Source organism: Ixodes scapularis, unplaced genomic scaffold (assembly GCF_016920785.2).
Source record: "Ixodes scapularis isolate PalLabHiFi unplaced genomic scaffold, ASM1692078v2 PGA_scaffold0__279_contigs__length_252992795, whole genome shotgun sequence".
Lineage (NCBI taxonomy): Eukaryota > Metazoa > Arthropoda > Arachnida > Ixodida > Ixodidae > Ixodes > Ixodes scapularis.
Genome location: NW_024609835.1, coordinates 117,311,357 through 117,325,318, shown reverse-complemented (window position 1 = coordinate 117,325,318; position 13,962 = coordinate 117,311,357). Strand labels below are relative to the sequence as shown.

At 47.3% G+C, this 13,962-nt stretch overlaps 1 protein-coding gene across 1 annotated transcript in view; it reads left to right on the top strand.

The window, feature by feature from the left end:
- Window positions 1-13,962, top strand: part of LOC120845946 — a 106,339-nt gene that overhangs the window by 8,694 nt on the left and 83,683 nt on the right. The window contains exons 4-5 of the mRNA XM_040217509.1: window positions 2,905-2,994; window positions 6,260-6,420. Of these exons, the coding sequence (XP_040073443.1) occupies window positions 2,905-2,994; window positions 6,260-6,420 (251 nt within the window). The remainder of the gene's footprint in view (window positions 1-2,904; window positions 2,995-6,259; window positions 6,421-13,962) is intronic.

The window sequence follows — 13,962 nt, the reverse complement described above, 5'->3', positions numbered from 1 at the left end:
TGTGAATACCCCTTTAAGGGGTATCCACACGAAGGAGAACTCCGCGGACGGATGTCGTGACGTCAACAACCCGGGAAACTCCGTCCCCGGCTCCGCCGCGTGCACTTGCGGAGCTTTCGTGCTGTCAGCACGAAGCCTCCGCGCCTCCGCCACGGAGGAGAACGCGCCGCGAGGCGTCAAAAAGGGATGACGTATGTCTCACATGATGCGCGATCCGCGGAGGAAAGTGGCGGAGTTCTCCTTCGTGTGGATACCCCTTTAAGAGTCCCTAATGACGGGTTATAAGAACCAGGAAACTCCGCTTCCGTGGCACGCGGTCGTTGCAGTCCGCGACGATCTGGCTGCGCGTCCGACGAAGTGCATGGTATCAAAAACAGAGATCTCGTGCTCGAGGCCGAGCATCCACTGGGTTCTTAATATGTCACCGCCTATAGGGAGTATTCACTGGCGGCCATAGCTATGTGCGCGACTGTTGAGCGCGTGCTGACGGCGTGCTTCCACAGTTCTTTCGCCATGTGCATTTCGCACCACCAAGATTGCCGTTCTTAGCAGCCAATTAACGTGAGCTCGTTCCGATCATGCGCTCTAAACATCCCCTCAAATATGGCGTCCAGTGAATACTCCCTATTGGGGAGGAAATCGAACGGTCACGCCTCTAGCTGTACGCTTCAGCTCTGGGGGCAAGAAACCTTATCTCCTTGTTTTTTTTTTGTTTTTTTTTTTTATCCAAGATATCAAAGATAACGATTTGAAGGAGGCTCCTCGTGCTACTAAAGCACTTGTCAGAACGAAGAGCACGTGCCCACACCGTGCTAGGCGAGGTTCCATTTCTTTGTTATACTGTGTTAGTAAACACCGGGCTATGGGGACAAATAGAACCACTAAATGAGCTGCGCTTAGAGTATCGGCACTGCGTTCCCCGAGATTCTTGTGGGCGCCGCCATTTCGGCTCGTATGCAGAGCGGGCGCAACTTCCGATCGTCATGTTCCCAAAAGTGCGACTTCCTCAGCATTAGATTCGGTGTTAGTAAGCTCATGTAATATTGCTTTGCTCTGTCACGAACTGTTTAAACATTTGTGGAGGACGGATAAGTGTTTCCTGTGATTTCAGATAAAACTTCAGATAACTGGAAACCATGATATTAAGACAGAATATGGCCAAGTGTCGTTACTCTGAAGTGTAGCTTCTTTAGTGGCACTAGAGACAACAAGCTCGGTAAAGCGTCCCCTATAGTTGGATCTCCTGCCCAATAGACGATTTCAAGCTGGGCGACTGGCCGCCGCCATGTCTCTGCTCGACCAGGCACGCCACTGCGATTACAAGCTTGCCAAAGCTACATTCACGTGCACGTTGCACGTGCTTGCACGCATAGGGCACTCTCACCAGCCAGTTTGGCTACGCCACCGCTGCCACAATGCATCGAAGGAACTTTAGTCTTTCTGCGCTTGCGACAACCCTGCTGGAGCTCTGAGCGCGTGGTGCACGAGACGGCGCGAGGCCTCGCATGCACGGCCCTGGCACGGCCGTCTGCCTCCTGTGAACTAAAGTTATGACGGCGTCACGCATGCGCTGAACGTTTAATGAGATCGGTCTATTGGCGGTGCGATGTTTGGGTTTCGCCCTTCGATGGTTTCCTCTTCTGACTTCATTACCTTGCGAACAACAAGTTCGACAGTGTTTGTAATGAACATGGTGGAAGCTTGAAATCCTTTTGCTCTAAAACCAATACTGCCAACACCGTCAAAATTGAAGTTCTTGTTAACTGAAGAGCGTGTTGGTAACGTTGACTGGCAACAGAAAGAATAAAACTTGGGACGAGGGACGACGAACATTTCTTGAACACTTGTGTCGCGCAGAAGCTATTAATTGCCTGTTTTCAGTTCTTTACCTACACTCAAAATGGACTTTTAGCAAACCGTTACCGTTTTCCGCGTACTGCGCACCGGATCCTTTGAAGAACGCTTTAAAGCGCACGCCCCGCGGTCATGGCATCACTCGGCGTCCCGAGTTTGTTTTATTATTTCCGTGGCCAGTGAAGTTCTTACATTACTCTTATTCCGTCGATGAGAAATCCTTGCTAACGTCATAATCAGCATTCGGTCAATCGTGGCAGGCCAACCACAGTGACGCTTTCGATTGCTCACGTCGCCAATAGTTTTTCATCACACTAACCAAATGCCAGACATAACTAATGCCAATTTCAAGAAGACAATGGTATCTAAAAGGCACACGCAAACCTGGCTGAACATGTTTCAGGGTTACCAGATGCGTATTAGCAGTTTAATAAAAAAAATTAACTTTTCAAGAGATAGTATTGCGATTTCTGCGGATCTACAACGCGTCCCCCAAAAAACTTCTTGATTTCTTTTTTTATTGTAAAAATAAACTATGCATCACCAAACAGTCATTCTCCGCCCAAATGTAGCGCTAGACGTTAGAACCAGGTACTTAAGCTTCAGCACTAACCGTTATCTTATTGAAAAGTTATTAGTGAATTCGAAATCTTCAGTGGTAAAATGGGGCCCATTTTTGTCCGTTTTTGGTAACTTGTACCGTAGAGCTCCATGAATTTGAGAGCACGGTCGACCGCCATTTTGCAATTGAAGATTTCACAAAATCACTTATTACTTTTGAAAAGGATAACGGTTAGTCTTGAAACTTTAGCATCTGGCTCGGGCCTTTAGAGCTACATTTTGGGTGGAGAGTGAACGTTCGGCAATGCGTTTTCCTTGTACATTTTCGTTTCTTTTTTTATTCGGGGGGGGGGGGGGGGGGGGGGGGGTAGGGAGTCTGGAGATATATCGGCAGTAAATACTCATAACGCGGGTTGCCGTCTTACGAATTAGATTATCGTAATTCTGATGATTTTGTTTTCATATTATATGATTTTGTTTCCTTTCAAGTAAACGAAACACACCCGGACTTAAAAACTCCTGGTCAGACCACACCAGCACCGATACTTACGTCAACCAGATTTCCATCTGATATTACTGGTGAGAACAGTTTAAACGAATATACTTTGAGTATTGAAACCATTAAACGAATTCTCAGAATATCACATGGTGCGCGAGGTTATGTTTTTATCAGTTTGGATTTGCTTGCTTGTTTTCTTGAGACACTTCAATAATTTCCTTCACAACCTTGAGCCCCGATCGCAGCAGGGTGGGGATCGAAAATGGAGAAAAATGGGAGGGGAAAAGATGCTAGAAGAGATGGCGGATGCTGGCCTCTCGAAAAAAGTTCAGGAGGGACCCCGACAGTGCCTTTTTGTCTGTGTGTTTTCTCTTGGAACGTGTCCATTCTTTATAGGCCGCGCTGAAAGTTGTGGCACTAGTCGTCTGAAGATTTTTCTTTTAACGCTTGAAGTGGCGGCGCTTCCCCATAAAAGGTGATCCACCGTGACTTGTTCCTCGATGTTGGGGAGATCGCATTCTCCCGTGAAGATGGAACCTGTGTCGAAGTTTGAAGTGTGCGAATAAGCAGTTGGTAGTTATGCTTAAAGTAGTAGTAGAAATAAGGTTTCAGGGACGAGGTGATAGATCGACAGGAATTCTAGGTTGTTCAGCCGCCACTGACACATCTAAAAACTGACGCCTAGCGCATTCATTCTGATGTGACGCCTAGCCGAGACAAAAAAAAAGAGTAGCTTGCACTACAGGTGCTACGATTATACAGTCAGTGAAAGCAAATTTTCGTAGCTCTTAGGTGCATTTACTGTAACGTCACAAACATCGCAACTCTAATGCCATTATTGAACTCATTGTATTAGCACGTTATTTGTAATTCTATTCTCCCAAAGAAAAACAAAATCATGTTCAATATCCTAGCCTAAAAATCCTCGCACAAAAGTACAATTCGTTCAATGCCTGCGTCAATTACGTGATGCCCCAACTGCTACGTTTTGAGGTGTGGCGAGTTATTTTCGCATTGATTGTCTGATGTGTCGGCGTAGTATAGGATAAAAGCGCTCTCTGGTGTTCGCCGTCCTTTGATTTGTCCATCATTTTTTAAGCGCTTTTATCCTATACTACTACCGACACACCGGAAGCATGCCTTTTCCACAGGCTATAAAGGCCGACCCCAATTGTGGCCGGGAACTCTCTTCGGAGTGGGAATTGCTCCAGGGAGCTACGTTTCTCGTTGCGATCTTTCCGCTTGGTTTTAATCCACATAGTCACTGAAGACCTAAGAAACGCAGAACGCGGCGAGTCTCGAGCATTTCGTTATCATTCTCAGTCAGTGATATCGCGGCCTCAGCCAGTAAGAACGCTGAAAAACAGATCACGAGTTGAGGAGCTTGAGCATATTTAAGCCACGTCCTGCCTTTCTAATACCCCATTCACATGGTCAACATAAAGGTACTTTTAACATAGGTTCCTTTGCTATCGGCGAATCAGCCTGTGCTCTTGGGTCGCGAGCACACGCTACGCGCGGAAGATTGTGAATTGATTGGGCGCAGAGAATGAAGTTCCCTTAGCTAAAGGCACCTTTACGGTCGTGTGAATGAGATATTAAGCTGTTTGTCACCATAGTGTGGCCTCGCGCAGTCCAAACGCAGATTCCGTCAGCCGAAGCAGCGTGGATACTGCGAATGTTGATATGGGAAAAATAGCGTTGTTTTAAAGGTCAATAAACACGTCTTTTACGGATTCACTGCTTAGCCAAGTTGTTCCCCATACCCTCCCCACGGTGACTTCGAGGCAGTTATTGGACAGACCCGCCATAGTCGCCTCAACTGCGAGCTATGGAGTATAGGTATGACATAGCGCAACTTTTGGGTAACAAAGAAACCCAAAAGCGTAATTTTGGGGTAACAGAGAAACCCAAGGACGAGCTTTGCAGTCGTCGTTCAGGCGAAATTTCAGATGGCAGACTAACGTCGATGTTTTGAGAGTCGTTTCTGGCTGGACACGTATTTTCTAGCATCGAGGTTCTCGCACTGGTAGCGAAAAATATAGGAGGCTTGAATACGGTGAAGTGACACTTAAAAGAATGTGGAAACGAAATGTTTGCACTTATTTGTTTGTTTAGATGTGGTATATGTTGTGCAGGCAGCCCAGAAACACTAGCCGGCAGAGAACTTAAGAAAAATAATTTTAAAACGAATGAACAGATTTCAATATTGCGTCTCGTGGCTGTCTGTGAAGCTAAGTTGGAATGCCGCCGCGTCATAAGTTCCTAGAAGCAGCGCCAGTTCACGGTGGCATAGCTCGCTCGTGTAGTTACTTAGACCTGAATGCGACTTGGGGGGGAACGCTCACGCCGTCAAGATCGCCGTTCTTTGCAGACGTTAGGTACAAGCTTGATCTAAAGATGCTGGGGCTCCTGCCACGCCGACCATACCACTCCCTTCCCCTCCCCTCCCCCGTGCCCGGACACGCTGTGAATAGCGTGCTCAAATATTGCACCCAGTGAATACGTTATGTGCATGACTTGCAGCTGTCGTGACTGCTGGGTACTGGCGGCTATTTCTACTTGCTGGTTCCCTCGAGCTACTATTACTGGGGTGTGAAACAAACATAGAGAACCGAATGCTCGTGGCACATAAAAATTCCGGCATGGCCGCCAATGACGTCACGGCCAAGCTATGTATAGGCCATAGGGCGTGCACTCCTCGGATATTACTACTAAGCGAGATTATTAAGAGATTATCACGCATTGACGCCACTAAGCGGTAACGCTTGCAACTACAGTGCCTTTGGCGGTGCAGGAACTATTGACGTTACGAGCGTGATACGCATTGCGCTTCTTGATGGCCGACTTTGAAGCGAAGGGTAGAGAGCTCGCGCTCACGTCATTTCGTGTCCGTACCCCTTTAAGTGTAAAAATATTCCCATGGCACGACATTCGCTCTTCCTATCCCAGAACACACCACCGCCTCTTCAGCGCGCTGTTCCTTTTCCGACTGTAGTTCCGTCGGTAATTGTAACTGCTGCGCATAAAGCAAAAGCATAGTTTTGGCATAGCCGTTTATTTGTAGAAATTCTTTTTTTTTTTTCGCGAAGGAGCAAATTAGCATTAAACTCCCTTTCACATATTCGCTTATGTAAATAAATTAAGTATCTCTTTCTCTCCATCTTGCTTTCTCCCTCTCTCTGAGAGATTATGTTCAGTACCTAAACTACGTGCGGGTGTTCTAGGGTTTGCACGAGTAAGAAACAAAACTAAGACCTTCCAAATAACAACTTGCTTGTGTATTTGTTCAATATCGGTTGTCCCCATCAAAACGGCACCTGACTTTTATTTCTCTCGCTGCAGACTTAAAAAAAGCGATGGATACATCTGCAACTGAAACGCTCGCCGTTCCTTGGGAGGTCCATTACTCTTTTGCTATAGGTCCCAACAGAAAAGAGACAATGAAGACTAGAATTTTCAACTTTGACTTTATACGTGAGGTAGGGAGGCACGAAATTCTTGAGGTAAGTGTAAACGTTTTTGCTCCTAATTGCACGGTGGCCTTCACGTTGCAAAGAGTGTACCCCATTGTTGCGAAAAACACGGTTTCATCTTTACTGACCGTGGTATGCATGACAAACCACCTATGGGAAATACTGCACCGATACAACAACAACATACTTCGTAAACCATTGCATGTTTTTAATATTGGAAGCTAATGAATTTTTATCACCCTTTCCTTGCCATGCATGCAATATAAATGATATCTTTTCTATGTATAAAGCGATTTACAGATTTCGTGCAAAATTTAGGAAATCATATTTAAGGGGCCATGGAAGGAATTTTGCGCTGGAATGAATGATTTTAAATGGGGACTTTAGTAATCGCACATCGTTTAGTTGGCCAAAAGAAGGAGGGTAGAGAGTCAACAGCCAGCTTTTCGGTACGAACATTTGAAAATATAGCGAGCTATTTTGTAGCTTCTTTCCTTCGAAAGCTCTCCACCTTTTCACTACGATACACCCGCGGTTCCCAAAGCGCGTCAGCGGTGCCAACCTGACGTCAACCGAGCCCAGCTCACGCATTGGACACGAGAACTACGTCACTCGGACGTATGCGCTCGTCAACAATAAATCCGTCGACGAATATTCGGATTCGCGTTCGTGGCCAATGAGTGCCCTGACGGAACTTATCGTCACTGGGGAATGACAAGTTCTATGGTGTGCTAAAAAGCACGGTGGAAGCGAGGAGTCATCGTACCGGTGCCGAAGAATAGGGAGTTTTAGAATAGCGCACGCTAAAGCTTTGCGTACGCAAAGAATAGCGTCGTCGCCACTGCGCATGCTCCGAACGCAAACCAGGTTTTGCGCTTTGCGTGCGCAATTTTAGCGCGCGCTATTTCTCGGAAATAGCGTGCGTACGCAAAGAGTCTTTGCGCTTCTCCAAGGAGGATATATGATGAGAAGTTGGCTAAAGCCAAGACGAGCACCGTTAAAAAAAAATGGCGGCTTCCAGGATTATGTCGGCGGCTGCTTTGGCGGCGTCGTGGGTGTGACGTCGGCGGCATCCTCGCGGCTGCAATTTTCAATACGGGACGAAATTGTACTCGGTTTGGCAGCGATCACCGGCAACTTGATGCTTGCGACGCGCGAACATTTCACGGCGAAGGTCAGTACACGAGACCTCTCTTGCCGAGGCGACGCAAGCGGACACGACCGGTCAACCGCTCGCGTCGCGTTCTCATATTTAAACAAATTAAAATGCTACTTTGGACCAAAAAAACTCGTTTTCTTTTCTAAAGTTACATCATTTCGTGTGTGAAATAAAAGTTTTTACTGTATCTTGGTGGCGTCGCAAGCGCGAGATGCTTGGGCTTTTGCGTCGCGGCGGAGAAACACTATTCTAAAGGCCCTTACGTACAGTACATTAGTGTTTGAGCGCGGTGCGTTCCGTAGCGGCAAGCGGACGCGTTGCGTTGCGAAGACCGCTTGCGCCAAACTTGTACGCACAGTTGCGTTGACACGCAGTCAACCGCAGTCAAGAGCCAATAAGAACGCGCTATCGTCGCTAGTGGCTCACCAATAGTAAGCGAAATCCAAGGCAACATGGCGGCGCACGGCGACAGCGTCGAAGTGTTCGATCTTGGGACAATCTCGCCGGCTTCCCCGGCGTTTTGTCAAGCTTCAACCATCGCAGCCTTGGAAAATACAGTCCCCACCGCTCCCCAAACGAAAAAGCAAGCACTACGACCGGCGAACCGGATACGTCTCGCCGAGTCGGCCGGGTGGGGCGAGCGAACACGTCACCCCCCCTCCTCTTTCGACTTCTGATTGGTCGAACGCACCCGAACGCACCGCAACGCTTCGGAAAGTTGAGCGAGTCTCTACTCGCTTGCGTCGCGCTACCGAGCGTTGCTGGAAGGCGCGCGTCGCTCTGCAAGCGACCGCGCCTGGCCGCAAGGACTCCGCAACGCACTCAAACGCGTTCAAACGCGAATGTGCGTATGGGCCTTAAAACTCTTCTGCGTCACGTGCGCTAATACAAGCGCTAAATTTAGCGCTAGCGTGCGCTAAAATTGCGTACGTTATTCTAAAACTCCCTAATGTCACGACAACGTGATTTCATAATTCGCATCTGAGTCGAGGATTAAAGCTAAGGAGGGAGAAGTAGGGAAATCGTTTCATGACCCCTTTAACTATCATGAGACAAATCATAACCGCTGTGAGGAGAAAGGTAAAAAAACTGGTTGGCAGCTAGTAGAGATTCAAGGTATTTGCAGTGGTAAGCAAAACATAACCTTTGGAATAACCAAAAAGAAGTCCGAGGACACCTAAGCACTTCTTATGAGTTTGTGAACGCGAAAGCATGACGCCTGTGACATATCACTTCCGGCTCGCATTGTCGAAGGGTCTCGTCCACATTCTCGACAGCTTTGTTCTGTCTCCTAGCGTGTTGCGCCGCTGCTCGTATACCGCCCCCGTGTATTCGGAGACTTGACAAGGATGGTAGATTACGCTGTCTGCCTCCTCGCTCGTTGTGCTGCATTATTCCGCTCCCTTAGTTCGTCTGCGGTGTACTTGCGTGGACGGGCAGGTTTCGCTACTGCCAAGGTTGCTGCCACCGCCGATGTACAGGGTGCCACAAAAAAAAAAACAAAAAAACTAACAGGGTTTTTTTTTATCGCAAAAATAAACTAGGCATCGCCGAACGCTCATGCTCGGCCCAAAGGTAGCGCTAGGGGTCACAACCAGATGCCAAAGTTTCAGCCCGAACCGATGCCTCATTCAAAAGTTATAAGTGATTTTATGAAAATTTCAATAAGAAAAGGGAGCCAATTTTTGCCCGTTTTCGGTTTCTGGCGCGCGCCAGGTATTCGAAAACTCCGTCGGCGGCCATTTTCCAATTGAAATTTTTAGAAAATCACTTATAACTTTTGAATAAGGTATCGGATCGGGCTGAAACTTTGGCATCTTGTCGTGACCTCTAGCGCTACCTTTCGGCGGAGAATGAGCGTGTGGCGATGCCTAGTTTATTTTGGTAAAAAAAAAAAAAGAAAAGTGTAATTTTTTATATTTTTTGACACCATGTAGATGTTTGAGGTACCGCCATGTTCGTCGGCGGCGGGAGGAGCAGAAGCGGCCGAGCGCGCGCCACCGTGTTCCTTTTACGTATGATGATGATGATGATGATGATAATGATGCGAATTTTTTCTTTATAACGGGTGAGCTCGAAGTTACTTCACTCCATATCCAAAAAAAACCTATAAGCTTCTGTTGTCCTAAATTTTCTCCTACCAGTGTTTCAGAAACGCTTTCGTCCTTCGTACGCACTGCACGGTACAGATGTCATGCCTGTCTTGTGGAGGGTCGTCTGCTCCGCCCGTACAGAGGTTGTTTGAGTCAGCCGTCGTATTAAAACCCAGTGCACATGGTAGCATCGCCTCGGAGTGAAGCCGTCGATCTACCAGTGGGGGTGGCAGCAGGCACTCACAAAGGATCACTAGGTGTTCAACTGCCTCAGGTACTTTTCTGCACGCGCGGCACATCGTGGAAACCACCTTGAGGTCAAGCCGCTCCCGGTAGACCAGAGTTCGTAGAGCGCCCGCTCGCGCCTCGAACAGAAGGTGGCTCCCAAGTTGTTGTCCTAGAGCAGGGTTTCAGCCGCGATCAGTTGCTTGTTTGTGCTGTACAGCAGTAGCGTTGGCTTTGCTTGAGCGGCTTCAAGCCACTGGAAGACCTCCCTCTCACGTACTTTGCTCCTCTTTTTGGCCTCCAACCTATCACCCGTTACTGCCTCTAAGGGTTCTGTAAAGAAGCCATACTTTTTTGGAGTTGATAGAGGCGCTTCTGCCACGTTGTTTTCGTCCCAGTCATGTGAGTACACAAAAAGTGTTTTGGCCCAACGGTTTCGATCCAGGTGGTGGAGTCGTGCATCATAGCATATCTTGCGGGTCGCTTCGCTGGCTTCGAAGCTAAACCATCCTACGTCTCCCTAAACGGCTTCCTTAGCCACATTTCCGTGACAGCTGACCTTGTTGTCCAACTGCTCGTTGTTGTCGCTCCAGAACTTCTCGTAATTCACGGGCGCGGGGCCCGCAGCGCCGTGGGGTGGCGTTCTTATAAATTATGACGCGCGCCAGCCAATGGGAGCCTATCCATCAAATTGCTGTTACAGACAACACTGCAGGCTTCGCTTTATTGGGACAGGACAGTTCAGGTGCCGTTTGGCGCGGCTTGAAAACCTGATAACGCCGGTTCGTTCCATAGGACGTTAATGCTTTCGCATTAAAAGGACAAAAATGCAATCGACGACTTGTTTTCTTTAGAAAGCGCACGCACAAACACACACACACACACACACACACACACACACACAATTACTTCAAACAGCGTCCACCTCTAGGCGACCGGCGTTCCGGCGATCGGCGCCGCAGTGTCGCGCTCTTCGCGGCTTCGCATCTTTTCGCCTACAGATTTCGCCACCGCGGAACAAACGCGCCGACAGCCGACAACTTGTTTTTTTTTTTTTTTTCACGTTTATGCGTGCTTTTTTTTCTTTGAGGAATATTGCTTAGTAGCAAAAAAAGAAAGCACACACGCGCGCGCACGCACACAGAAAGAATAGACGCTTTACAGCAGCTGTGCATGGGCGCCGCCATAACTGACCTTCAGTTTTAGTTCCCTCTTATTCCGTTCGCTTCACTTCATCATTACCACAGTAGGACAGGTTATTGCAATTTTAGATGCTACTGTGTTCTTGTGCCCAGCATAGGCCCTTGTGAAGACCCGTCAACGCCCGCTTCAGTGGCTCGGCATCTCGGTAAGATAAGAGAAGGGCAGGTATGGCGGCTCAATCTGGCGCGTGTGTAAAGCGTCTATACTTCTGTAGCCTCTAGGCCACCTGATATATTTCGTTTATCACCTTATGATGTACCGCGATGGACGCTACGAGCTACACAAGCCAATCTGTCGTTCGTAGCTCGCCGTGACTTCGCGCTCTCCGCATCGCTCCGTCCAACCGGAAGGACACGTGAGGCCCTCCGAGCTATGAGTTCGCTCTGATGGCTCGAAGCGTCCTTTGTGGTTCATCGTAAGGTGAAACCAAGTATACAAGTGTACGCCTTCACACCGACTTGCCGACACAAATTCGTGCTATACATAGACGTGAAATATACTTATTTAGCATTATATTTGAGCTGTCTTTATGCCACCGCTGCCGTTAGTTTAGTCAAAACTGAGCCGTTGACGCCACCGTCACGAATATTTAATGGACTTCGCACCGCCACTCGCAAGAAGGCGCGGCTCACTTTTGATTACGCCGAACTGTTTTCAATGATAACGTAGCAGCTTGGGCGAGTTGGTTGCTCATATTAACACACACTACAGCGCACTACTCCAAAAGCACACTCCACAGCGTATACTCACTCCTTACACGCGAAAAAGAAAGGAAAATCAGACGAAACGAGTTGACCCACAACTAGAGTGTACTAGAAGGTATACGAGGGGGACGAGCTATTCGCGACTCCAACTAACTATAGGTGGCGCCACTCATTTTTCAAGATGGCGGGTTTAGTGAGGGTCAGAGATGCGTGCCGCTGTTGAGCCTGTCTAGTGTGCTGGCTTCACTGAGCGACATAAATTATTTCTGGTAATACGAGGGAGCTAATGTTTTATGAGCGCAGGTCACCTCTTTAGCCTGAAAACAAGAACGGAGTTTAGCGTATTAATTACGGAAGGATGCGCGTTTTAATTCTGGAGCGAAACCGAAACTTACCTCTATTTTGGATTTAATTTCTCGACAGAGGTCTTAATTTCGGATTCTTTCATAACTCAAGATGTGTCTCGCATCGTAATTATTTACTTAGAAAAGTTGTTCGCGGAAACTTTATTTTGTGACATACTGTTCGATCCAGGCTGATGTTCGTAGTTGTTGAAAAAATCAGTGCTGATATCTGTGCGTTCTCGCTGCCTTTTTTTCGCTCAGATAAATGTCATGAGAAATAATGAGAATTATCCCAGCACAAGAATAAGATAATAATTCAAATTTTTACAACATGTCCACGAAACGCATAAACTAATAAGCGCTGCTCTCACTTCAACAACCCAAGACGGAATCCGAGTCAGACAGCTGAAGTGTGTGTGTGTGTGTTTATGGCACCACGTGACGCGTAGGACTTCATATTACATCCAGCGTTTAACTGTTTGTCTATCTTCATAACTATGTCAGAGTTTTTCATATGCTAAAGAGAAAACAGAATTATACCTTTCTGGAAAGACTATTATAATTAAATAGAGTATTCCCGTGATCTTGGCGTTAATTAGAGGCGTACATTGCCGCGATTTGTATTAATAATAATAATATTAAAATTCACATATTTGGATAAGTAATTCTTCAAGCTCTAATATAATTTGCTGCTTATGATCTAATTTTAAACGCGCGAAGAAATATGACAATGAAAACTGTGCTAATTATTATCGCTGGTTCCAATTGCTGCATTTTAACTACAAATAAAATTAAAATAGTCTAAAAACAATGAAAACATTCTGGTTAATGTGAGAAATCCATGTAAAATAACATTAATTGTGGGTAAAGTATATTGTGCTATCAAAGTCGCGACTTTTGACAATCGGCGAAACGTCCAAAGTCGCCGCCAATATACTTCCAGACCAAATGCCCAAAAGTTAAAAAAAAAAAAAGTTTTTTTAATTATTAGTTTTTCCTAACATTTATTTACTTTCGTATTTGCTCGCCTTCGTTTTGCCAATCTCAGCCTTTCCAGTTCGAAGGAACGCCTACCTGCTTGCACGTCTGCTCACTGCAGGCCGTTTCGTTGGCGTTGGAAGCCGGTGAAACAATACTGATTTTAAATATTCCGTATACGAGCGAACTCAAGCCCTGTGTGTTTGCGTCAGCTTCGCGCGTTAGACACTGTGCGTGCGCGGAGCCCGAAATCGCGGTCTTGGATGACGCATGGCGATGAGGCGCACGCACAACCGTGGGGCACGCAACTCTAACGCAAACGCACACCGCTTGCGTTTGCTTCTATGCGCAATACTAAAACTCTCCAGTAAAGTACAATCCCATACCGGCTGCAGCACTACGTTGGGACAGTGAAGAGTGTTGTTTGCATTCGGAAACGACATTTCGCGAGCCATAATCGCGAGCAGTTCCGCCATGCCCGCTGAGCAGGAGAATCGGGGGACCCTCACTAGAGCGCTTCCCGTTTCCGCCGCGGGAGGGCGAGCGTCGAGCTGGAGACGCGAATAGGCTCCGCTCATGCTTTCAGTTGCACCTCAAAATGTGGACAGCGATCAGGTGGAACCAAGCCACTTTGATCGCAGCGCCACCTTTGCTGCGATCAAGCAACGACATAGGTCAAGGTCATATGGGCAATATAGCTTCTTAGGGGCTATATTGTATTTTTTTATGATTTTGACGTCAGAGGTAACGTCAAAGCACCACGACACGACGACGCTACGCGACTCCAAGATGCTGTCAAAGGCCGCCGTGACATCGCGTTGCGTCGAGGACGACGCCGATTGGCGACGTCAAGTCGCCGTTGTAAC